Source organism: Danio aesculapii, chromosome 20 (assembly GCF_903798145.1).
Source record: "Danio aesculapii chromosome 20, fDanAes4.1, whole genome shotgun sequence".
NCBI classification, from domain to species: domain Eukaryota; kingdom Metazoa; phylum Chordata; class Actinopteri; order Cypriniformes; family Danionidae; genus Danio; species Danio aesculapii.
Genome location: NC_079454.1, coordinates 33,056,511 through 33,083,006, shown reverse-complemented (window position 1 = coordinate 33,083,006; position 26,496 = coordinate 33,056,511). Strand labels below are relative to the sequence as shown.

Sequence of the window (26,496 nt, the reverse complement as noted above, 5' to 3'; positions counted from 1 at the left end):
ACTAAATTGATCAAAATGCTGTGTTAGTCATCTCACCAACTGAAAAATCTTAACTCAAAACTCCTATATTATATGGATCAATGATGAAAAGGCTAACTAAATTTGAATACTCTACTATTATACATTTTTATTATGATTTACAGAAGCTACCAGCTATAATGCCATTCAAAGTAACAGCAGATTATGTCATAAGCATTGCCATTATCTTTCAACCACAGGTTTTACCCATTTACAAGCACAAAATTATTTTAAATAAAATGTAATCTTTTATTATGTTATGCATTTTAGTAAATATGGGTCAGAAGAAGTATGTAATTTCATTATTAACTCAACTATGTTACACCAAATTATGATGAAACATATATAAACCACAGTCATTTTGTTTTCACAATTATTGATTTGAATTGAGGGCAGCACGGTGGCTCAGTGGTCGCCTCACAGCAAAAAAGTTGCTGGTTTGAGTCCCGGCTAGGCCGGTTGGCATTTGAATATTTAGTGTTTGTGTGGGTTTTCTCTGGGTTTCCAAAGATGGGTAAAGGGTATGAACTGGGTAAACAAAATTGGCTGTAGTGTATGATTGTGTGTGAATGTGAGAGTGTATGGGTGTTTCCCAGTTATGGGTTGTGGCTTAAAGGGCATCTGCTGCATAAAACATATGTCGGAATAGTTGGCGGTTCATTCCGCTGTGGCGACCCCTGATAAATAAGGGACTACGCTGAAAGAAAATGAATGAATGAGTGATTTAAATTGGACTTGTATTTAATATGCTCCCACACTCACAAAAATAAAAACAAAAAATTGCTGCTTGTCTGAAATCACTTATTTAAAATGAGCTGAAACAACACAATTCTTGCGATTCTTTTGGACAACTTAATTGTTTAATGTTCAATCCACCTAAATTTGTTGTGTTAATCGATTTGTGTTGGGACATGAATGAATTTTGTGGAACCCTGCATTTTTCTTTTTACAATCTATGCATCTAAACCACTTTTGTAAATATGAATCACATATATTTGGCCTACTATACATCTTGCCTTTTTTGCCAGAAACTGTACATTAAGACTGTTGCCAGACCTTTATCAAACAGAATGAAGAGCGTGTGGTTTTTGGTTTGTCTCTGACAAACTGACACTGACAAACCAAAAACCACATGGTTGGCTCATGCAATCGCAGAGTATAAAATGCTATGTAGGCGATATTTCAAACTCGACATTTGGTATGAACGACAAGAGCCTTGCTAATACTAGCTTAAAAGTTGAAATATTAATATTCTGTATATAGACCATTTTGAGGGGATGTAAACAAAAACAAAAGTTCCAACATATTTCCTGTTTTGCATTTTTTATTTCTATTGAGAATTCGGCCACATATTGATAAAATAATGTTATGATAGCTGTTTTAACATTCAGTTGTGATTTAATTACCTCTTTATAGTTATGAAATAGTTTGATAACAAGCAGTAAATGTTCATGGGGCAGTAATATCACAATGCATTGGTCTGTACCTGATCTTTACAGTTAGGGATTGGGCCCCATATATGTTAAGCTCCGCCCGCTTTCGGACATCGTTCAGTTGTTTTACCATCTATTCTACTCACTTATTGCCACGTGTTTGCCTACACTTCCTCCAAATGTTACCATGTATAAAAATAAAGCTGCGTGCAAATTTTGTTTAGATCATCAATAATTTGTAGAGCCATCGTTCCACACCCTATAAAGTGCTCTTACCCTTTGAGCTTTTAGCAGCGCTCCCAGCAAAATGCCGGTGTGTAAGTTAAAGGACATTTACCACTCTCTGATTTGGGACAACTTTATACACACCTTTACTTCTCTTTTAGTTAAAAAAAAACGCTAACATGTACTATGAATGAGAGAAATTTAAGTAACTCTAAATCTTGGTATGCTTGAATATTTATCAATATTATAATTATATTATAATGAATATTTTTCAATTTAAGCCATTCTGTAGTCTCAGTTTGTACATGTCTGATTTCATAAAAAATAAAGATTACATTATATGCTGAGTGATATTGTAAGAAACCAGAGTAGAACCCCACTGAATATATTGAAGAGATTAAGGAAGAATATATATTTTGTCTATTTTATAAATTGTTTTATGAGGGGTACTCAATAGTCAGTGGATTAATGGTATTAAAATAATGTTGTTTAAATATTTTACATTGCCTTGACATTGCGCCAACAGACACCAATTGCTGAGTTATCCAAAACAAGTATCTATTAACATTCGTCTAAATTAGCAGGACAGGATAAACAAAACAGCAGATCATAAATTTTGCTTATGTGATTAGAATATAAGGCAGATATTGGGGTCATGAAATCTTGATGTGCTGCCACCCAGTGGATGAGTTCATTTAAAAATGAACGTGAATGAATATTTAAATTTCCTTCTTTTACATTTTTCTTTTTAGATTGAATACATTTTATATATTTATGGAAGTTTTTGTAAATATTAATATTTACATGTAATGTATATAACATGGGGAAAAAAGGAATACAATCGGTTACATACTATGACAGAGGGAAATGGTCTGCACACTTTTTCGCGTGAATTTCAAATTGCAATTCTTGTGATTTGTTTGTAAACATATTCTGTGAATTCTAGCTATATAATGTAACAGGTTATTTAAAAATGCTAATAGTATCTGGATGCAGCCTTTATGGTTTAAGCTGAAACTGCATCATTCAGTGATGCAATGTCAGACACAATGCACTCAATGGAGCTAGTGAGGTCACTGTGAGGTGTAGAGTTAAGGGTGGGAGCCCATTAAAAAGCATTGCATGCAGCTAAGATTGCACTGCACCAGGTCTGCATCCTGACCCCTCTCAAAAATGCCCACTGAAAATTTACTGTAATATCAATTTTAAATCGCTAGAGAGCACCATTGTAATACATATTAAAAAGCAGTTTCGGTTTACATGCATTGTAGATCTAAGGGCTGACATAGCTTTTCATAACTTTCAATTGCTTAACGACCTAGAAATCAGTATTAGTGTGTGTGTGTATTTTTTTTTTTTTAGAAAACAATAGCTGAAGTTTAGTTTAGTGGACATACAAATTATGCACGCATGAACTCACTATAAATCTAGAAATTGTAAATCTAAAGTTTACAGCAGATGGCGCTGTATGCCTTTACAGATTATTGCTTTTTCATACCGCAATTACTAGCCTAAAACTTCAGAATAGTGTGCTGCTTTTTCAGTGGAGAGATTTTATAAGCAGTCAGTTATTCTGCTTCACATGAGAATTATTAATCTTAGAGATTTCGATAGATAGATAGATAGATAGATAGACAGACAGACAGACAGACAGACAGACAGACAGACAGACAGACAGACAGACAGACAGACAGATAGATAGATAGATAGATAGATAGATAGATAGATAGATAGATAGATAGATAGATAGATAGATAGATAGATAGATAGATAGATAGATAGATAGATGGATAGATAAGGACATTAACATTTAACATGTTTTATTTTTTTAATTTAGATCACAAATTCATACAAGCTCTTTATTTCACCTAACAACTCTCACTTAATAGGGTATTAATGTTCTAAAACTGAAAATTTTCCATGTCAGTAGTTAAAAAGAAACATTGAGAGCATTCACATAAAATCTATAAGATCAACACATATGTCAAGAACTTGTGTATTATACATGTTAATATAGATGCCACATTAGGCCACTCCATACATTGCAATCTTGGAACGGTCAATGCATCATCATTCAGTGTAAAGATGAATGAGTTTTAGAAAATGCCACAACATTGAGTAGCCTGTTTATAAGAAAAGGTGAGATACTATATTTATAAATTCACAAAGAAGTCGGACACCTTTCACAAATACATCTTGCATTCAGACGTTGAAGGACCAGATTTGACCTTTCCAATATGGCGATTGCGTATAACAACCCATAGAATCAGTTGCTAATGAGCCATATATGAGTATGCACATAAAATATGGATGTGCATAGCAATTTATTAAATACATAATATTATTACAGGGTGTCACGGTGGCGCAGTGGGTAGCACAATCACCTCACAGCAAGAAGGTCACTGGTTCGAGTCTCGGCTGGGTCAGTTGTCGTTTCTGTGTGGAGTTTGCATGTTCTCCCCATGTTGGTGTGGGTTTCCTCCGGGTGCTCCGGTTTCCCCCACAAGTCCAAAGACATGTGGTATAGGTGAATTGGGTAACCTAAATTGATTGTGGTGTATGTGTGTGAATGAGGGTGTATGGATGTTTCCCAGTGATGGGTTGCAGCTGGAAGGGCATCCGCTGCGTAAAACATATGCTGGATAAGTTGTCGGTTCATTCTGCTGAGGCGATTCCAGGTTAATAAAGGGACTAAGCAGAAAAGAAAATGAACGAATGACTGAATAATATTCATACACAATGTAACCATTAAAATGAATTCAATAATTAAACTAGGTATTAGGTAATTATTATATTTTACAGTTGAATTTCTGATATCTTGACTCGCTGTGAAGTCATACACAGCAAAATCCTCAGAGCAAAATTTACTCAGTTGAGAGTGTATTTGGTCCCTCTCCAAAGTGAGTAAAATTTACTCAACAGTAGAGTTAAAGTTAATGAGACAATGAAGGGTTTGATTACGTGTTGATTGAGCACCGATGATGAACACCTGCTGTTAATAAGCAGAAACAGAGAAGAGAAATGCAAAATTACAACTGACTTCAGTCACAACCATAGATGAAATAAACTGAAATAAAACACATCAAATCTCTCAAAATCTCAGCAGAGGATCATTAAGCAACTCCACAAACACCAGCTTTACTTATTAACAACCTGTTTGGCCTTATTTCTGCCACACTCTACAAAATTCCATATAGTGATATTATTAAGCATTAACTAAGTAATTGTTTTACAACAGCAATAAAAACAACAACACTTTTTTGTGTTTTAAGCTGTCTCCATTGAGGAGTACAGTAGTTGCTTTTCTTGGGCTCTGACTCGATTTCTAATGTTAGTTTCTCTTTGTTTGCCAAATAGTGTATTGTGGCTGGCAAATATTGTATAAAGAGAGCAATTGTGCTCTGGATGTGCTTCTGGTCAAATCAGTAAAATCGATTTTGGCCTATTAAGTTTGAATAATGTTTTACCACAAAAGTAGCACTGTATCAAGAAAATGGAACTCAGCAATACTGTTATCAGATTACAAAACACATTGAACATCTGAAACACTCAAAACACACAAAGAATCAGCATGTGCTTCTCAACTATGGCGAGTTTTTTTTTCCTTTCCAGCAGTGCATGCTGGGAACTATGGATGAATGTTGTATGATTCTCTTAGCATACACTGCAGCCAAAAATAATAATAAATCTCTAACCACTGTTGAGATAGACACGCTGATTATTGATGTCTGTGTCTCTAAAGTGTTTCAGATGCTCAATGTGTTTTAAAAATGTATAAAAACTACAGCTGAGGTCCATTCTCTTGAAAAACACTGAATTTTGTTTCTTAAATGATAAACCATCATTTAAATATAATTAGCAAAGTCAAACATAATCTCTTATAATTCTTATCAACAGTAACAATCAATACATGATTAGTGAACCTGATCCTATTTGCTCTCTTTATATTTGTCATAGCAAGCAAAGATAAATCAACAATAGAATTTAAAGAGCCCAAGTAAATCAACCACTTTTCCTCATGATGGTGACATTGGGGAAAAGCATTTTCTGTTGTTGTTTTTTTGTAAAATGTAAATAAATAAAACAGTTAATTCTCAATAAATCTCATATGGACTTTTGTGAACATCTGACAGAAATAAAGTCAAACAGGTAAGCAATGAGCGAAGCTGCTGCTTCTCTTCTGTTTCTGCTTATTAACAGCAGGTGTTCGTCATCAGTGCTTAATCATCACTTAATTAACCCCATCATTGTCTCATTAACTTTAACTCTGTTGTTGAGTAAATTTTACTCAATTTAGAGAGAGACCAAATATAATCTGAACTGAGTAAATTTTAACATTTTGCTGTGTATCATATTTGACACATGATGATTATCACACTGTTGGTAAGGTTACTTCGTCAATGTCGTTAAGTTAACCCATATAAAATGTGATTCTAGCGTATTTAAATTTATTAGTGTAACTGATTACATTTCCTTTGGCTTCTCTTATTTATCAGGGGTTTCCACAGCGGAATGAACCACCAACTATTCCGGCATATGTTTTACGCAGTGGATGCTAACCACTGAGCCACATTTTACTATTGACTATAACTGTTAAAAAAGTCAAACATTTAAACCACAAGGTTTAACCTTACAGTAGAGCTCAACACTGAGTATTGTGATTCACTTTTCCAAACTATCTTAAATATTTATAATATTTAATAATGCAAGGCAATGGATTTATAGTATTCAGCTTATTTAATAGAAAATATTCAGATATGAACCCCTTTGTTAATATATTAATAAGTAAATGTAATTACATAGCAGATTACAGTTAACATAATTACAAGTTAGTTACTCCCTAACACGGTTTACATACAGTACATCACTACTCAATTGATGACTTGTACAGATAACCCAACCACCAAGTCTGGAGAATCATACCAAAATACATAGAGAGAGTAAGAGACGGAGAGATTTGTAGTTTGTTTATTTTTTTGGCAACACTGCTATATTTCACACAGTCATGCCAATAAAGCTCTTTTAAATTGAATAGAGAGAGAGAGAGAGAGAGAGAGAGAGAGAGAGAGAGAGAGAGAGAGAGAGAGAGAGAGAGAGAGAGAGAGAGAGAGAGAGAGAATATGTGTGTGAGAGAGCGCTCCTCTGGCTGGGTAGCACACTGATAGCTGAAGTGTACCATCAGTGCAGCTGCTGTCTCTGGCGGAGGTAAAGCGATGTCTCATTGACTCAGGTGCGTAGTGATCGAATTCCTGTGCAGATGTTTCTGTTGTTGTTTGTTTTTGCTGGCAACTGCAGGTACGGACAGATGCGCGGCAGTGTCACTAATGCGAATATAGCCTACAGAAGGCACTGCATTGTAAAATAGCTTATTTGTTGTAGAGTGAATCGATTGAGCCATTAAGGTTTACAAATATTGAATGGAAAGAAATAATTTTAAGATTTTAAATGCACGGTATGAGGTATCTGTATTTATGCGATGTGTCATATTGGCACAATAGTTGTTGCAAGGCTTGTAGTTGCTCTTTCCCAGGATTGAGACTTAAAGGAAAACGTTGGTGATATAATGGGGATTAATTACATCTCGTTCTGCACGAAAATAAGTCTGACTTTTGTATAGCAGCATTTAGTTTTAAGGGGACAAGCAGTAGCCTATCTGAGGTATTGTTCGCGAGCACATTGCCTCCAGTGTTTGTGGTTTGGATACTATTTCGCGTTACTGTCATTCAGTGCCCGTCATGGTTGTGTGCGCTGTCCGCGGTGCTGAAATCGCCCCGCTATTAGACGTTTAAAACGACCTCCCAAAAACTCGCAAATGAATTTCATTCTGTGACTATACTTTCTCCTATAAAGTCTCTCGTTCTCCAGTTATTATGCATAGGCTAAATAATGACGTAAGTTTGCCTTTACAGTTAACATAAACATTTTGGAATATATATTTTAAACGAAATCTTGTATCTTTGGGCTTTGTCTCTAAAATGCCTAAATGCTTAACAACGTATTTGCAAATCTTATCCCTAATCTATGAAAATTAATGTAAACATTAATGCAGATGTTGGAACGCACTACACCACTAGTTGAACTCCAACGCCAATTGCAAGCTTGGGCAGTTTTAATTTGTACACACTTAGATTGGAAATCAAATGTTATGCAAGTAAATATGAAAAATACGAAATAAAAAAATGCATGGAACATTGACTAACAACTCTAAAAAATATTACAGCCTCTGATATTCAGGAAATGTGGTATATACAGTATAGGATGATAGGATATGTTTTTTAGGGGTCGACAAAACAATTTGTGAAGTTTTTAGACTCGCAGTCATGGAGTTTTTGGCTGATTGAAAGCTTGTCTGGGCGTTGTAAAATAACTGTTGATAGCAGCAGTGTCAGTTAACAGACATTAATGTGATTACAAATGAAATTCCGGACCAGTCATTTTTAGGTCTTTATATTTGTTCTTACAGTGTTTGTACATTCATAAAGTTCGAAAATGGGTATTACACAGTGTTGCCATAAAACATTTATTCTTTATTTCCCCCAAAAACAGTTCTTAAAATAATTTTTTTGTCAAATGTTTGTGTCAGTCAAAATATAACGTTAAAAAACCCTAATAACTATGAATAACTTTTTTTGTGCAATGGAAAAGACGCTAAAGGTTCATAGAACCATCAATGATGATTAAGATATATTTTATTAAACAGTATTTATTCCATCTCAGTGTTTAGACCGCACATCTCTCGCCCATGTAGGCTACTGTAGGTCATGTCTAATTGCCTAAATTGTTAAAACTCACCCAGCATTACATCACTTCCCACTTCATCATATTATTTCATATGGACTTTTAACAGGTGCCATGTTTTTTTTAATAGATGCACTTCTCCTCTGTAACTAACTCTGCGTTATGTGTTTTCATCAGATGTCAGGGCGCATTCACGCTGTCACACGTGGGCATCATGGTCGCTTAATTGAATCTGGGACTGCAGAGAAACGAGCACCGCTGGCACGAGCAGCTCGCACGCTATGCCCCTCTCACAATGTGGAAAATGGCACGCTTGAAGATGCCCTGTGCCTCGCGCGGACACTTCCCACTGCTCCTGTGTCTGTTTCTAGCGACACTCTTATCTCACGCGCTTGGGAACATCTACAAACGCTCGGCGGTCCAGCGCGCGGCGGCCCGGTCTGTCGCCCGCATGGACGGCGACGTGATCATCGGTGCGCTCTTCTCCGTGCACCACCAGCCGTCCGCTGATCGTGTGGCCGAAAGAAAATGCGGGGACGTGCGCGAGCAGTACGGCATCCAACGAGTGGAGGCGATGTTCCACACTCTGGACCGTATTAACGCCGACCAGAACCTGCTGCCCAACATCACTCTGGGCTGTGAGATCCGAGATTCCTGCTGGCACTCTTCTGTGGCTCTGGAGCAGAGCATCGAGTTCATCCGAGACTCTCTTATCTCCATTCGGGACGATAAAGACGGATCTAAGTGGTGCATCGACGGGACGCCTTCCAACCAGCCTCCTCCCAGCAAGAAGCCCATCGCTGGAGTCATAGGTCCGGGCTCCAGCTCGGTGGCCATCCAGGTGCAGAATCTCCTCCAGCTGTTCAACATCCCCCAGATCGCTTATTCGGCCACCAGTATAGACCTGAGCGACAAAACCCTCTTCAAATACTTCCTCCGCGTCGTGCCCTCTGACACGCTGCAGGCACGCGCCATGCTCGACATTGTCAAGCATTATAACTGGACTTATGTGTCAGCTGTACATACAGAAGGTAAGTCACTGCAGGACCTGCCGTTCTCACTCTTCATTAAGAATTAACATACCTTAGAAAACTTTTCTAAAGAGTGTATTTTCTATTATGTGCATACAGGTAGCATGTCAAGGTATAACTTGCTGTTTGTCTCAAACTTTTATGCATATATACGTATTTGATAAAATGAACATACAGGTAAAGTAGACTATCTGTCATTTCAGCAAGGAGCCAATGAGAATTACACTTTTTAAATATTAAATATTTGATATTTGTCTGTCATTTTATTGTTTTGCAAAACATGTTTTTCTTCTCATTTGACTCAAACGTTTGACATAATATTCACACATTGATTTGGTAAGATTGAGTATATCAATTGATGATCCCTCAGCTGTGTAAATTTATGCAAGCATGTTTCAGCTTTGTAAGAAAAGCAGTGAGGTGTTTTATATTGCATGCATTTTTTACACAGATAAAAACACTATTGTTCGAAGTAGTTTAGAAATATGCCGCTGTAAAAAAACAGGACATTATCCTTTAATTATTTGTATATTTATGTTAACTTTAAAATACAGTTAAACCAGCTGTAAGAAAACAAAATATTTTTAAATAGATTCAAATGCATTGGGTAAATCAGTTGGATAAACACCAAGTGAATCTGCTAAAACCAAAATGTTTCATACAAACTGCCTTTCTATTTTACACACACAAACACATACCCAAATATTAATAATAATAATACAGTAAATTCCTTAATATTAATACAGATACATTTACAATATGTGTAAAAGATTGCCACGTCACTGTGAAAGTCTCAATATATTTTGTTTCCTTTTTTTGCATGGGCCCTTGCCTCTTGTGTTTTATTATTTTGCAAAAGAGACAACACGGTGGCTCAGTGGTTAGAACTGTCGCCTCACAGCAAGAAGGTTGCTGGTTCGAGTCCTGGCTGGGCCAGTTGGCATTTTTGTGTGTAGTTTGCATGTTCTCCCTGTGTTGGTGAGGGTTTCTTCTGGGTGCTCCGGTTTCCCCCACAGTCCAAAGACATACGCTATGGGTGAATTGAATAAACTAAATTGGCCGTAGAGTATGTGTGTGAATGAGTGTGTATGGGTGTTTCCCCATACTGGGTTGTGGCTGGTCTCCACTGTGTAAAACATATGCTGGATAAGTTGGCAGTTTATTCTGCTGTGGCAGCCCCTGATGAAGAAAGGGACTAAGCTGAAGGAATATGAAATAAAATGAATATTTTTCAAAAGTTGAGGTAACATGTTTGAGGGTTGATTCAAACGCATTGGGCAAATTAGCTGGAAAAACACCAAAAAATTAAAATATTTAGTTTTCTAAAATCAAAAAGAGAATCTACCTCTTTAATGGCTGAGTAAATGGGAAAATATGGGCTATTTTGGGTGTATTAATTTGTTGTGTTAATCAAATTAACTTAATTATTTTATCTCACACTTTATTTAAAGCAATTTAATTAAAAGGTAACAAATATCGAAGTGTATTGGTAAACAACATGAGCAGCTTGTACATTCTCAGAAATAAAGGTATGCGAGCTTCACTGGGGTGGTACCTTTTTAAAAGGTATATGTACTTTAAAAGGTCCATATTAATACCTCAAGGGTACATATTAGTACCTAAAAAGTACAAAAGCGTTCCTCTTAATTTTTTAGGTACTAATATATACTTTTGAGGTACCAATATGGACCCTTTAAGTACAAATGTGTACCTTTTGAAAAGGTACAACCCGAGTGACAGCTCGCATACCTATATTTCTGAGATTGTGTAGTCTATTCAGTATACCATTATCCAGTATGTGCAACATTTGTAGGTCCAGTAAAATCATATAAGTTACAAACCTTCCTTTCTGGTCAGCCATTCTTTTAGTTTGCAGATCAAAGCTTCCTGCCATGATCATAGCTCAAAATATAAGCCAGACATGAAATCTTTACCTCTGCTGTTGCTTTAGGAGAGCGGTTAAATCAAAGCTCATTTTAAATTAGTTAGACTCTGTGTTTCAACACACTTCAGTTTCCTTAATTAAAAACCTACTTCTGTGGATGTTTAAGTTAAGTAAATGAACAACAAGTAAATAGAAAACAATCAGATAAACAGTATTCAAAGATAACGAGTACACATCTCTTTAAATGACCATAAATACTAATTCACTCCCATTAAATTGGTGGTCAAAGTGGACCAAAGACCTTATATTATTTGCATATGGAGGCAACCTTTAATGACTCAGTCAGTTTCTCCACACATAATGAGGGTAATAATATATTCTCCCTTTCTCGCCTTCAACACACACACGGTTTTTCTTTTTTATGTGTGTCACTCCCTCCAGCATTGTTATGCGTATCACTTTCAATTCAGTTGTTGGTTTGTTTATAAAATGTCCAGAGGTGGAAAGCTTGTCGGTTAAACCACACACTGAGAAGATTAATGCCCTCACAGGCCATATCACTTTTTGTTTTCCTTTATGCTGATGGTGTTTTAATTATGGTCCTCGATAGTTGATAGAATGAAAAGTAAATAAGGTCAAATTGGACAAGGAAAAAGCAGAAAAAACATGACTAAAACCTTCACTGAATATATTGCAATGTAACAGCTGCTAAGATATAGTTTGGTTAGCGACGTGCTTCGGTTTTTATATTTAGTATATATCCTAATATATTCTGAAGCGTCATAGTGGCTCAGCGGTTAGCACTGTTGTCTCACAACAAGAAGGTCGCTGGTTTGAGTCCCGGCTGGGCCAGTTGGCATTTCTGTGTGAAGTTTGCATGTTCTCCCTGTGTTTGAAGGGGTTTCCTCCGGGTGCTCTGGTTTCCCTCACAGTCCAAAGATATGCGCTATAGGTAAATTAAATAAACTAAATTGGCTGTAGTGAATGAGTGTGTGTGAGAATGTGAGAGTGTTTGGGTGTTTCCCAGTACTGGGTTGCTGCTGGAAGGAAATACCCTGTGTAAAACATATGTCAGAATAGTTGGCGGTTCATTCCACTATGGTGACCTCTGATGATTAAGGGACTAAGCCGAAGGAAAATGAATGAATGAAGTTGAGGGACACCTTAGTCATATATTTAAATATGCAATATAATTCAAATTTTCAGTCCACTATTCTGATGTTTTGGTAAAACTAATTAGTTAAATGGCTTTTCATTCTCATGAGTGACTCTGTAATGGTTTTATCAGGCATGAACTGTAGACAATAACTCACAAACAGCATCACCAAGTGTCTTGGACATCACTTGTTGCTCATAGTAACAGCAGAGATCTTTGATTACATTAATTATCCGGCCACATTTAAATTCACTTGTCTGGTTTAGAGACTAGGGCTGCACCATACTGGAAAAATCTAAAATTGCAACCTTTTTTTATTCTGCGATATATATTGTGATAGGTATACAGTTTCACTAGGTGAGTTAAATGACTATTCGGAAAGAATTGAGAATTTTTGATTGATTGGGACGATTCTGTAAAGGAGTGCAAATGCATAAAATCTAAGAAACTAAGAAATCTACAAGCATAGATCAATTCAGTAATGAATAATATACAAATTAAATAAACATCGTTTTATTGTTTTCCGAGGACTCGAACTGTATTCAGGTATACAGTAATTTAATAATCAAATGTAAAATAATACTACATAGTCTTTGTTTTATAAACAATTCAATACAAATAATCGTTATCGTCTATGTTACTATTTCAATTTCTTAGGCCTGAATGCTTCTCAGAAAACACATGCAAAATCATTAATTATAATCCAGACTTAACATTGTGTATACACTGTCCCTCCCCTGCCATCCAAAGCCACGCCTCCTGAAAACACGAGCGCGCGCACCTTAAAGATGACAGCAGAACCCTCTCTGATGTGTTGAGCTGAAGCTAAAGCTTGGCTGGCGGCATGCAGGATTTATTACACTTATTATTACACTAATTTCTAAGCCATACCTACATGCTATTTCTCACTGAATATTCAGAGTAGCGGTAAACAATATAGAGATATCTTCAGTTCAGTAAAGCAGGCTAGGCGGAATAGCGCTATTCACTGGTGTTTTGTTGTTAAATTAAATATAAATCTTCATTATCGATGCTGATAATGACCTTATGAAGCTGAAAATGGTCACATCAATCTATCGCCGGAAGATTTCAGGGGCTGAACAACACTTTTGTGCATATAACCCATTCATAAAACAACACAACCTACATCAGCTCTGCGTGACTACAATCGTTTTAAAACAGAACATAACCTGTCTAACAGAAATACTTCAGCCATGGTGTCATCTTTCCTCCAGCATGCAAAACTAACTCCAATATTGATTCAGGATTTAAAAAAAAGTTTCGATTCAAAATGTTTTTACCTCTCTCTCTCTCTCTCTCTCTCTCTCTCTCTCTCTCTCTCTCTCTCTCTCTCTCTCTCTCTTGTTGTCACTAACTATGAATGAATGATCACATTGCGTAATCAATGGTTAAACAATATATTGTGCAGCCCTACTAGAAATGTTTAATGGGATAGTTCACTCAAAAATATAACATTGCTTTCAGTTTTCTAAAGGCCATCTGATTTGTAGCTCATTGTTTGCTTCAGTAGAACATCAAAAAGCCAATATTGAAAGTTAAAAAATAAAATAAATAGAAATCAATAAATAATATGCTACCACTTTAGAATAATAGTCCATTATTTAATGTTAGTTAATGTATTTACTAACATTATGAATAATCTTGTATAGCATTTCGTCTCCTTTGAATTATAAGGTTCTATCTGACATTTTTGTCAAAATTGAGTTATTGACATATTCTTATTAATTGACAAATTATTTACATTATGGGATGTTTTTTTATAAGTTGTTTACATTTTAAGACTTTTTATTTAAAAAAACAAATGTTACACACATACTGTTGGCTATGGAATGCAAAAAACTTTGAAGCTCAATATCTCAAAATCATTCAGAACGCAGATAAAACCTTATAATTCCAAGGGGACGATTTATTAATCATGGTTCAACAGTAAATAATGCATTATTACAATCAAAAGTTGCGCATATTAACATCAGTTAATGCACTGGTAGTTAACGAACTAATGTAATTTACTTTAAATAATATTAACTAACATTAGCAAACATGAATAAATACCATAATAAATGTATTACTAATAGTTGTTCATGTTAGTAAATACTTTAACTGGACCATTATTTTAAAGTGTTCCCAAAAATATTAATACCTGTGACTCCTGAAGAAACAACAAGGTCTTGTGAAGCAATTCATCAGTCTGTTCGAGAAACATTATACAAACCATGATTATCTGTAATCCACAACCTCAGAAAACATTTAGTATTCATTTAGTTTTGCCTGTATATGTTTTAACTCTGAAAGTGCTGGTGGTAGCCATTTATTTGTATTTAATAAATCTAAATCAACTGTTTAAACTAAAAAAAGTTTAAGCCAAGTGTCTCTTTAGTCAAGTGTGAGATAATCACCAAAAATTTATATATATATATATATATATATATATATATATATATATATATATATATATATATTGGATTAACAGTCTAATCTAATAGCCATTTTTAAATGCATACCAATTTGACAAGCTTGAATGGCAAAGTTCAATTGATATAACGCTAAAATAATCAGAACCCTGTTTGCTGATCTTAACTGGTTTAAGGTGGTCATCCATCGCTTTTCCTCATCTGGTTTGGCTGATCTCCCAGCATGAGCAGCTGAAATGTGGCAAAAAATGTCTCTAAAAGCAGCCAAGTCAACATGCTAATTAGTTATCATCAAAACAACAGAGCGGCGAACTTTAAGGGTTAACATCAAACTGTTTGTTTATTGTTCATCCTGGTAGCTCTCTGCCTTAGGATATTAATCTTTTACCTAAATGTTTTAAAGGCTGTTAATATGATATCAAAAGGACATCAGTGACATCACACTAGCTTTCTTTATTTCCAGCTGAATGGTTTGTCAGGCGGATTTGCATAATCTAACAAAGACTTGAAATCAATGATTATAGTGTGGGGTTTAAATTATGATCCTGGTGTCTATTTTGGTTTATTGTCTTATCTGACAGGTCTGTTTAATTAATAAACACAACAATTCTCGTTGAAAACAGATAAACAAATAAAACCAATACTGCAATTTTTTTCCTAGCAGATCAGTCGGTGCTTTTCTTACTCTTGTTGCAGTCATACAGTATGTGTATAAAACAGTGTTATTATCTATATTCATACATTTATTCATAATTAATCATATAATTATGTTAAGGCCGCATGAAATTGGAAAAATCTGACATTGCAGTATTTTGTTTTTCTGCAATATATATTGCAATATGAATGCTATTTCACAAGATGGCTGGAATAGCTCTATTTGGGGGAAAAAAATTATGATTCAATTTATATTGATTGGGATGATTTCATAAGGGTGTGAATCATGTATAAAAAAGGAAACAAAACCCAAGCAAGAATAATTACAGCAGAGCAATGAAAAATATTTTTTGGGAGTCAAACAGTATTCAGGAACAGAAATAAATTAATAAAATGTCAAAGTCTTCATTGTATTAATAATTCAGTAAAATCATTCTTTATTGAAGTTACAAATGTTTAATCTTATTGTGCCAGAATGCTTTATACTCTCTTGAAATACATTTAAAACATACAAATGAAAAAGTTTCACTCTGTTGTGGTTATACTTTGCAATGACTCCACAAATCTGATGCATTCTAATTGTTGATCAACTATAATCCCAACCCAACATTGCAGATCCTGCAATGTGACTATTGGGGACACACACACATTGCGATATTGATGCTGAAATTGAAAACATTTTAAGTTTAGTTTACTTTTGTTAAAATATTAATTTATCTTAGTTAGTTAGTTTTGTACTTTTTATTAAAATAGTTTGCTTAAACTTTTATTGATGTGTTTATAAAACAAATAGTATTAGTACACTTTGCTTATTTTAGTTCAGCAAATAAAAAAATAATAAAACTGCCAACTAGCTGAAATAAAATACATATTTATTTATTTATTTATTTATTTATTTATTTATTTATTTATACGTACATACATGCAGACAAATCTTTAATGTTTATTCTGTTTCAACTGTATTGGTGTTGTTACCATTTATTAACCCTTATGTACTGTTGGGGATGTTTTCATTTGGCCGTAATTTGGCCATAACCTTTTCTGTGTTTCAGCTAGTGGAATTATTTTTGGTGACAAATCTTATTTTGAAACATATTTTGAGAGAATTCTTTGATTAAAAAAATGCAAAAAATTTAAAGGCAAATTTACTACTCTTTTGTTATGTTAGGGAGGAAAACATCCCCTGAATTAAACTCCTGTAAAAATGCATCAGATAAATATTTTTTTTTCCATAAATCTATTAACCAACATCAGTCCTGATCAAAACTACTAAATTGTTTATAAAATTACAGCGTTTTAACTCTTTAATTACCAAATTCATAAATGATGTCACTGATTTGGTGAAGAAAACACACAAATTGACATATTTTCAATATAAAAAGTGGACTGGATTTTTAAAAAATCTTTTGTCAAAGTCTTGGACATGTGAAACAACATTTCCTTTGATGCATTGTTTTTGATTAATTTTCTTTATTTTTCTCCCTAATTTACTGTTGGTGGCCGTTTTTGCCCGATTGACTTTCATTATAACCACATTTCTTTTGATCACAAAACCTTCACAGCATATAATCATGCATTTTTGATTGTTGGTGGTTTTGTAGTTTTTACTGTTGATCATCAGTTGGCACCATTAACCCTTTAGATAGGCCTGTGCAAAAAAAGCATAGTTTCTGGATTTTATATGGAATATAACGGCAAATTAAAGTGTGTGTATGTGTGTCTGTGAGAGTGACCTTTACACACTTACCTTGATGTAATTGAGAAAATCAAAATATGCACAACAGCTCTCAGAACTAGACATGGAGTAAATAAAAACAAAGGCTGTCTTCAAATGTGGTTATAATGGAAGTCAGTGAGGCAAAAACAGCCACCAACAGTAAATTAACGATAAAAAATGAAAATCTAACAATGCATCAAAGTAAACGTTACTAATCTTTCACATCTCCAAGACGGTGATAAAAGGTTAAAAAAATGCAGTCCATAATTACTTTTTATATTGAAAATACGTCATTTTGTGTGTTTTCTTCCCCAAAACAGTGACATCATTTGTGTACTTGCAATTAAAGAGTTAAAATCCTGTCATTTTAGTTTTGATCAGGACTGAGGTTGATTAACAGATTTATGCAAAACAATTAGAAAAAATATTTATCTGGTGCATTTTTACAGCAGTTTAAGTCAATGAATGTTTTCATCCCTAACATAACTATAGGGTAGTAAATTTGAACAGTGCACAAGGGTTAAAACATACTTTTATGAATTTAGAGAATTCTTGTAAACACCTACTAAGAAAGAGAATGTAAGCTAAAAAAGCATGGACCCTAAAACTGTAAACAACGTAGTTAAAACTAAAGACTTAAAGAAAGAAAAAATACAATAAAATCACATAGAGAGTGGGGGGAAAAATGAAGTCACAGAAGTGTGAACAAGCTGAACACCCACTCCAGAGTCTCTGACCTCCAGACAGTCATCAGTGACCACACACCACTCATCTCTCCTGATTAGACAGTACACACAGTCAACAGCGCTGACCTCTGCTGCCTGCTCAGTAAGATGTACATGTCGTCTGGCAGTGTAGATGTAGGACTTTACAGAAGATGTTTAAAGTGTTACGTCGTGAGCTGCAGGCTTTTGTACAGAGCCGTTTTGAATTCACACAATATTTTGAAAAGGACACGGCATGTTCAAGTGACCTATTATGGTAATTTGCTGTAATTCTCAAGTGTTATTGGTGTCCTACTTGTCTAGTTACCTTGCAATGCCTGTGCAATATAATTAAAGGAACATGTTCAGTCAGCTGGTCCTTAATGTAGAAAAGATTGCTTGGCTGCTTGTTTAATAAATAAAGAAGTGGTGGTTACATATAAGATTGACAGTATATAGGGATTTAGTAAGACACTGGCAACATAGATTCTACTGACCATGAGTAAGTTTGCAAGTCTACACTAAAAAAATTGTGTTTGCTGTTTGTTCAAACTACCTATTTAAAATGAGCTGAAACAACACAATTCATGAGGTTCCTTTGAGGACAACTTAATTGTTTTATTTTCCATTCACTTCAATTTGTAAACAAAACTAATAAGTTCACTTAAATCCTTTATGTTGTCTCAACACAAATTGATTGTGTGGAACCCAGCATTTTTTACAGTGTATATAAACTTATTCTACTAACCCAAGCTTAACAGTCTGCTAATGCAAGGTTTATTTTAGTTATAATATTAGTTACTTCACTTAAAATTGTGAGTAAAACTTGTTGACTTAAGTGTCAAATTGACAAAAATATGTAAATTGGTAATATGTAAATGTAACTGTTTTTTAAATAGTTTTAATAATTATGCAGTAAATATATAACTTCTAATTATATATAGTAAATTTACTTAACTTGAAGGGAACAGATTTACTCCCCTTTTAAGTAGTCAACTAATCACTTTAAACAGATTTACTCTCTTTTTAATTCTAAGTCAACTAATAACTTTTTACAGTCGTTCACAGTATATTTAAATTAATATGGAAAACAAGTGCATTTTTACCAAAACTAATATTGGATTTTTTTTTGCGTATGCGTTCATATACAATATAATTTGAACAAAAAAAATTATGGGTTTTTTCTCTGAAGAAGTTGTTACTCCACCCCATTTAGAGCATAATTATGGTTTTTTTTATGTTATTGCTAACGTGGTTCAAGCGACGGATCTGCGACAAAGCAACTACGGTTTTGAGAAACACTCATCACTACATAGTTCTTCTCTCAAACAATGCATCGTACTATGATAGTTCAGTCGTGAGTTATGTTGTTGTTTGGAAAACGCACCCCTGATTGACCTAGCAACATCACATAGCATAACCCTGCCAATCACCCAAAGTGGCCAAGCAACCTAGCAAACACCAAAATACACTATACACAACCACCCAGAAAACAACAGTTTAGACTTATTTACTTATTTAGAAATCCCATAACAACCACACAAAACACCCCAGCTACCACATACCAACTATCCAAATAAATCTAGTAGCTGTCTAGCAAACACACAGAGCACCCTAGCAACAATGCTGTTTTAATTTAGCAATTATCAAGCAGCTTTTGATTACAGCATGCCGTGACTGACAATTATAATCAAGAATTACAAAAATCCATTTACATTTGACTGTCATTAAATGTGTTTTTATTTATTTGTTTATATAATTTTGTTTCTCATTCTAACTGTATAACGCCATTTGTCTCCTAAATGGTGGTGACCATTTTTTCTCCATTTCATGTCTTTTTCAGTTGCCTGTCTGCCTGTCATTTTGTGTCCTCCATAGTCAACTGTCATCCATTTCTTATCCCGGGCTCTGACTGGTCTGACAGGTGTTGGATCAGCGGCGGTAATCCATCCTCCATTCTGTGTCTTTGATTAAAGCTGCACTAGTTTCATATTCTCCTTTATTAACCGCCCTGCATTTTGTGTCTGGTTACAGGCAACTATGGGGAAAGTGGCATGGAGGCCTTTAAGGAGCTGGCGGCAGAGGAGGGTCTGTGCATCGCTCACTCCGATAAAATATACAGTAATGCCGGAGAAAAGCACTTTGACCGTCTGCTGAAGAAACTGCGTGAGCGGCTGCCTAAAGCCCGTGTGGTGGTCTGCTTTTGTGAAGGAATGACGGTGCGGAGTCTGCTGATGGCCATGCGGCGCCGTGGGGTTTCTGGAGAGTTCCAGCTAATTGGGAGGTAAGGCTGAAACCTTGTTCGGTTTTGGGTTGAGAAACTGCATCACGTCAGAGGAATAAATTGCAGGATTTGAAAGAGACACAGAGGGCAAACGAGTCAAATTGACACCCACACTGTCTTGCTCATGGTTATATATGACGTTTGAATCAGTTTTGGTGGAGTAAAAGATGTTTGCATATTGTTTGCAAAAAAGCAAATGCGGTTCTTGTTGACCTTATTCCTTTATGTAAGAGAAGGCACTGCCATTGGAACCTAATTGTCTGGAGTCTTATCTGGTCTCATTTATTGATTTTTAATGGTAAAAAAGCTTGGTCTGCTGTCTGATGTTGCAAACTGATATTTTCTTATATTATTTTAATGTATTTTCATAGACACACGTATGTGTGTAGAACAAGGAGTTTGTTGTTAATAGTCATTTCCCACATAGGCAAAGGAATCTGAAGTCCTAAAACAATCACATTATATTACATTGAATGAGGTGATTGCTATGCATGCACAATATATCGGTGACCATATCGATATCAGCCCCTAAGGCTATTTCTAATGTTACCGATATTGGTCTCATAACATTCCACTGGATGAACCACCTCACATACGTGCTTCCTGCCACATTTGTAATATTTTACTTATATTTTGGTTTTGGTTCATGTTCAGGGAATTGATTGCTCTATTTTTGCATTGTTTTTTGGTCAAGCATAGATTTTATTTATATAAAAGAAAGTTGGCCATAGAAAAGAACAGGTAATTAATTAAGTACAGAGATCAGTTGTTCACTTTAAGTGTTTGCCTTTATAAATAATATTATACAAAACATTAAAATTTATATTCATCTTTATCGGCTAATATATGGGCTTTCATCTTCCAAATCTAAAGAGTTATTATTATTGGTATCGGTCAAAAATTTCATAGGGTGCATCCCTATTGAATACTATTAAATAAGACCAATGTTATTAACATTGTAACACTTCCCAATAATTAGTTAATTTGACATTAGTTTATATGATTATGGAAAATGGTAATACTTTAGTTTGAGGAGGAATAGTTATTTGTACTTATGAAGTACATATAATGCAAGATTTTATTTTACATCCCTAATCCTACCAAGACCTAAAACTAACTTCTATTTTAATCACTAATAATAAGCAGAACATTAGGGATTTATTGAAAAAAGTTAGTTTGTTAAAGTTTGACCTAAAAAATCTTAATGTAAATGCCAACTAATATGTTATTCAAAAAAATCTAAAGTTGTAACTGTTATAATATTAACTAGTAAAATAATATATTTTGTTTACTTGATCTCGCTTTTTTATGCAATATAATACTATAAATATATTATAAAATATTAATCATAATAAAAACTATATTTATTAAATATACTAAATATACAATTTATTGAATTAACTCTTATTATTTTATTATAATAAAAATTATAGTAAACATTCAAGCTTTATTATTGTTGTCCTGTTCTGTATAATTAAAACCTCTCTGACCTGAACTAACAAACTAATGTTTACAAAGATGAATAAGTACTGTAGCATTGGTCAGTGTTATTTAAGGCTAGTTAATACCTAATAATGGTAATTATTCTAATCTTATTGTAAGGTCTTTCCATTTTTGCCAACTGAATCCAAACAAAGTCAAAAATGCACCAGCAACCACACAGAGCATACTAGTAGCCACCTAGCAGCACTCTAACATCCACAATAATACCCTTGCAATTACATAGCAACTCCCTAGCAACCACCCAAAATAACCTAGCAACCAGTTAATTAGCTCAGTTATTGTTGCCCTATTTTTACACTATAATTATAAACCTCACTGTCCTAAACTAACATTAACTAATAAACTAATGTTAACAAAAATGACTAAATACTGTAGCAACATAATGGGCACTAGCCTGTAGAAAAATGCAGCTTTACTATAATAAACAGTAAAATAACAATCAGTGATGCAATCAAATATTAGACAGCTTCAGATTCTGTTGTTAATCAGTTTTAAAAGACAGATTAGGGTTACTTCAGCTCAGTTTAGTAATAAAAATGATTATATTTGACATTGGGTGACACGGTGGCTTAGTGGTTAGCATTGTCGCCTCACAGCAAGAAGGTTGCTGGTTTGAGTCCCGGCTGGGCGAGTTGACATTTCTGTGTGAAGTTTTCCCTGTGTTCATGTGGGTTTCCTCCGGGTGCTCTGGTTTCCCCCACAGTCCAAAGACATGTGGTATAGGTGAATTGGATGGACTAAATTGGCTATAGTGTATGTGTGTGAATGAGTGTGTATTGATGTTTCCCAGTGCTGGGTTGCAGCTGGAAGGGCATCCGCTGTGTGAAAAATATGCTGGATAAGTTGGCGGTTCATTGCGCTGTGGCGACCCCTGATGAATAAAGTGACTAAGCCGAAGGAAAATGAATGAATTAATATTTGATGTTTCTTTGAGTGCTTATACATTGTTCTTAGTATGGTGAAAGAATAAGACACATTGGAATGCCTGCCATGTAAGAGTAGCTTCTAAATACACAAGTTTCCAAGGAGACCAGATGAGATTAAAAATGGACATTGTGAACAGAGGCGCTTTTTCACACTTTTGGCAATTAATGAATAATTTGTGATTCAGTAGCTGGCGCACAAATCCCTGGAAACGGCCTCCTGCCTTTTGTCTTATATGGAGCGAGGGTTTGAGTTTATGTTTAGGTGCGTGTGACAGAGAAGAGGGTCACTTCATTTCAGATCAGCCATGGAAAAATGCTGTAGGCTGAACATTAAATATTCAATCTCAAAGCCTCCCGGGAACTGTATCAGGAGCCAAATGACCAGTAGGCATCACTTGTGACTTCAAAATGAAAATGTGCTATATATTGTTTGAGTGTTTTCTTATTAGGACCAAGAAAATGGGAAGAATCAAACATGGTTATAATATTTTAAATATTTAAAGGCATTTCCACCAAAGACTTTTGATTTATGTACAGTTTATGTGTATATGTGTACAGTATATGTGTTTATATACAGTTGAAGTCAGAATTATTAGCCCCCCTGAATTATTAGCCCCCAGTTTATTTTTTTCCCCAATTTCTGTTTAACGGAGAGAAGATTTTTTCAACATGAAATCTAATCATGAATCTAAACAAAATAGTTTTATTAACTCATTTCTAATAACTGATTTATTTTATCTTTGCCATGATGACAGTAAATAATATTTGACTAGATATTTTTCAAGACACTTCTATACAGCTTAAAGTGACATTTCCAGGGTTAACTAGGTTATTAAGGTTAACTAGGCAGGTTAGGGTAATTAGCAATTTATTGTATAAGGATGGTTTGTTCTGTAGACTATCGAAAAAAAATATTGTAGCTTAAAGGGACTAATAATTTTGACCTTAAAATGTTTTTTTTTTTTTTTTTAAATAAAAACAGCTTTTATTCTAGCCAAAATTAAACAAATAAGACTTTCTCAAGAAGAAAAAATATTATCAGATATACTGTGAAAATTTCCTTGCTCTGTTAAACATCATTTGGGAAATATTTAAAATAGAAAAAAAAAAAGGGGGGGGGGGGGGGGGGGGGGCTAATAATTCTGACTTCAACTGTATGTAACTGCTACACCGTTTGGGTTTTGGTCACTACATACCATACAACCATAATGTTTTTTTTTTTTTGGGTGTTGTTGTTTCTTTGCTAATTAATTTTAATGCAAGTATCTATTCTGATATTAAATATTAAATACTAAAAAGTTAATATTTAAAAATGTAAGTATTAAATATTTAGCTTCAGCTAGTTGCCAAGGAAATATATTTATCATGTTTATTAATTTAGTCTGATAATTAAAACTGAAATAAAACTAAATAAATATTGGGCCCGTTTGGCATTTCTGTGTGGAGTTTGCATGTTCTCCCCATATTGGTGTGGGTTTCCTCCGGGTGCTCCGTTTTCCCCCACAATCCAAAGACATGCTAATTTGACTAAATTACTAAACTGTCCATAGTGTGTGTGTGTGTGTGTGTGTGTGTGTGTGTGAGTTGGTCGTTGTATATGTGTGTGTGTTTGAGAATAAGTGTGTATGGGTGTTTCCCAATACTGGGTTGTGGCTGCAAGGGCATCCGCTGCATAAAATATATGCTGGAATAGTTGGCAGTTCATTCCACTGTGGCATGTATTTGTTTTTTCTTCTTTGCTATATCATATTACAGCAAGTCACTATTCTGATATTAAATGTTAAATAAATTGTAATATACATATTTTAAAGTATTAAATATTTAGATTCAGCTAGTTGCCAATGAAATATATTTATCATGTTTATTAAATTACCTTGAGAATTAAAACTGACAAAAAAAATTATATATATATATATATATATATATATATATTGAATTAACACAATAATGATAATATTACAATACTATTAAATCTGAAATAAAAATAAATAATTATTGGATCAACTCATTAACAACAATACAAATACATATATTAATTAAGCATAAAATACAATTAAAAGTGTTTTTTTTTCCATGTTTTCCATGTTTTTTTTATTCATATTTTTGCAAGTCTCTATTCTAATATTTAACGTTAAATAAATTGTAATATACATATTTGAAGCAATAAATTTTTAGTTTTGAACAAGTTGCCAAGGAAATATATTTATCAAGTATATTAAGTTAGCCTGAGAATTAAAACTGAAATAAAAATAAATAAATATTGGATCAACACAATAATGACAATAATACATATAACAATTAAAAATACAATACAGATTAAAATAGCTTTTCTTCATTCTTCTTTGCTAATTCATATTATTGCAAGTCTCTATTCTGATATTAAACGTTAAATAAAATATAATATACAATTGAAGTCAGAATTATTAGCCCCCCTTAGAATTTGTTTTTCTTTTTTAAATATTTCCTAAATGATGTTCAACAGAGCAAGGAAATTTTCACAGTATGTCTGATAATATTTTTTTCTTCTGGAGAAAGTCTCATTTGTTTTAATTCGGCTAGAATAAAAGCAGTTTTTATTTTTTTAAAAACCATTTTAAGGTCAAAATTATTAGCCCCTTTAAGCTGTATTCTTTTTAGTCTACAGAACAAACCATCGTTATGCAATAACCTGCCTAATTACTCCATTCTGCCTAGTTAACCTAATAAATCTAGTTAAGCTTTTAATGTCACTTTTCAATGTCAAAGCTGTATAGAAGTGTCTTGAAAAATATCTAGTCAAATATTATTTACTGTCAACATGGCAAAGACAAAATAAATCAGTTATTAGAAATGAGTTGTAAAAAAACTGCTCAATCATTAAATTAATATTCATTCAAATTCATTGCTGAGTAAATCATTTAAATAAATTACAGTCAGGTTTAGGTTAATACAAGAATTCACATGTATATTTAGGGAAAATAGATAAAAGGGCTTTTTTTTTTTGTTTTGAGATATAAAACGTGATATAATAAAAAAAAAAAAAAAACACTTTCCACACCGTTCCATGTTTGATTTAAACAAGCTATTCTCCCATCCGTCAAACTGTCAGACAGCAAAATGAGAGCAGCTCTGGATTATATTCAAAGACAGACTCCTCGCAGACTTGTAGGTCTGAAAATGAACTGTAGCAGCTTTCTTGTTTAATCTATATCAAGACAACATCTATAGCCCACCCACGTACAATCACAGGCAGGCCATCATATTCAGCCAACAGACTTTCTAGGTCAAAACACGGAGTCTAGCTTTTCCTCTATTTTCCCATTTGCATGATCCTGTCTCATTCAGTTTTCAGCTGGGTAATAGAAACAAACATGCATGTTTTTATCGGTATATGTTTGAGAGGAAAACAAAGGGAAGGGAAGAGCGACAGACACAAAACGCAGAAGAAAAAAACGCTATTGGGAACTAATGGAGATTTATTCATTAAAACATGTCTTGCATTGTCATGATAATTCGAGTCCAAGCCTTCAAGCCAAGACGGTTGATGATGTGTATCTGAGAGACAGTGAGAGAGAGAGGCATTGCAGGTGAACAGGGTAAAGAAAAACAACTAATAATTAGTCTCAACTAATCTTTTCCAGCTGATTGATTTATATTAAGAATTGCAAATGTTTAAATTTGATAAAATGTTATGTCTAAATATGCTAATGAGTTATTATTTATTGAAATATGTTCTGGTTTGCATACAGTAATAGCACTTAAAACAAGGACCATTGGATGAAGCCAGGATTTTTTTTTTTTTTACATGCGT

General features: G+C 34.2%; 1 protein-coding gene across 2 annotated transcripts in view; it reads left to right on the top strand.

Moving 5' to 3' along the window:
• Window positions 1–6,830: 6,830 nt before the first annotated feature.
• The window catches only part of grm1a (glutamate receptor, metabotropic 1a), a 53,410-nt gene continuing 33,744 nt past the window's right edge, over window positions 6,831–26,496 (top strand). For both annotated transcript variants that reach the window (XM_056481035.1, XM_056481036.1), the window contains exons 1-3: window positions 6,831–6,906; window positions 8,592–9,445; window positions 20,028–20,277. In XM_056481035.1, the coding sequence (XP_056337010.1) occupies window positions 8,710–9,445; window positions 20,028–20,277 (986 nt within the window). In that variant the 5' untranslated portion in view covers window positions 6,831–6,906; window positions 8,592–8,709. The remainder of the gene's footprint in view (window positions 6,907–8,591; window positions 9,446–20,027; window positions 20,278–26,496) is intronic.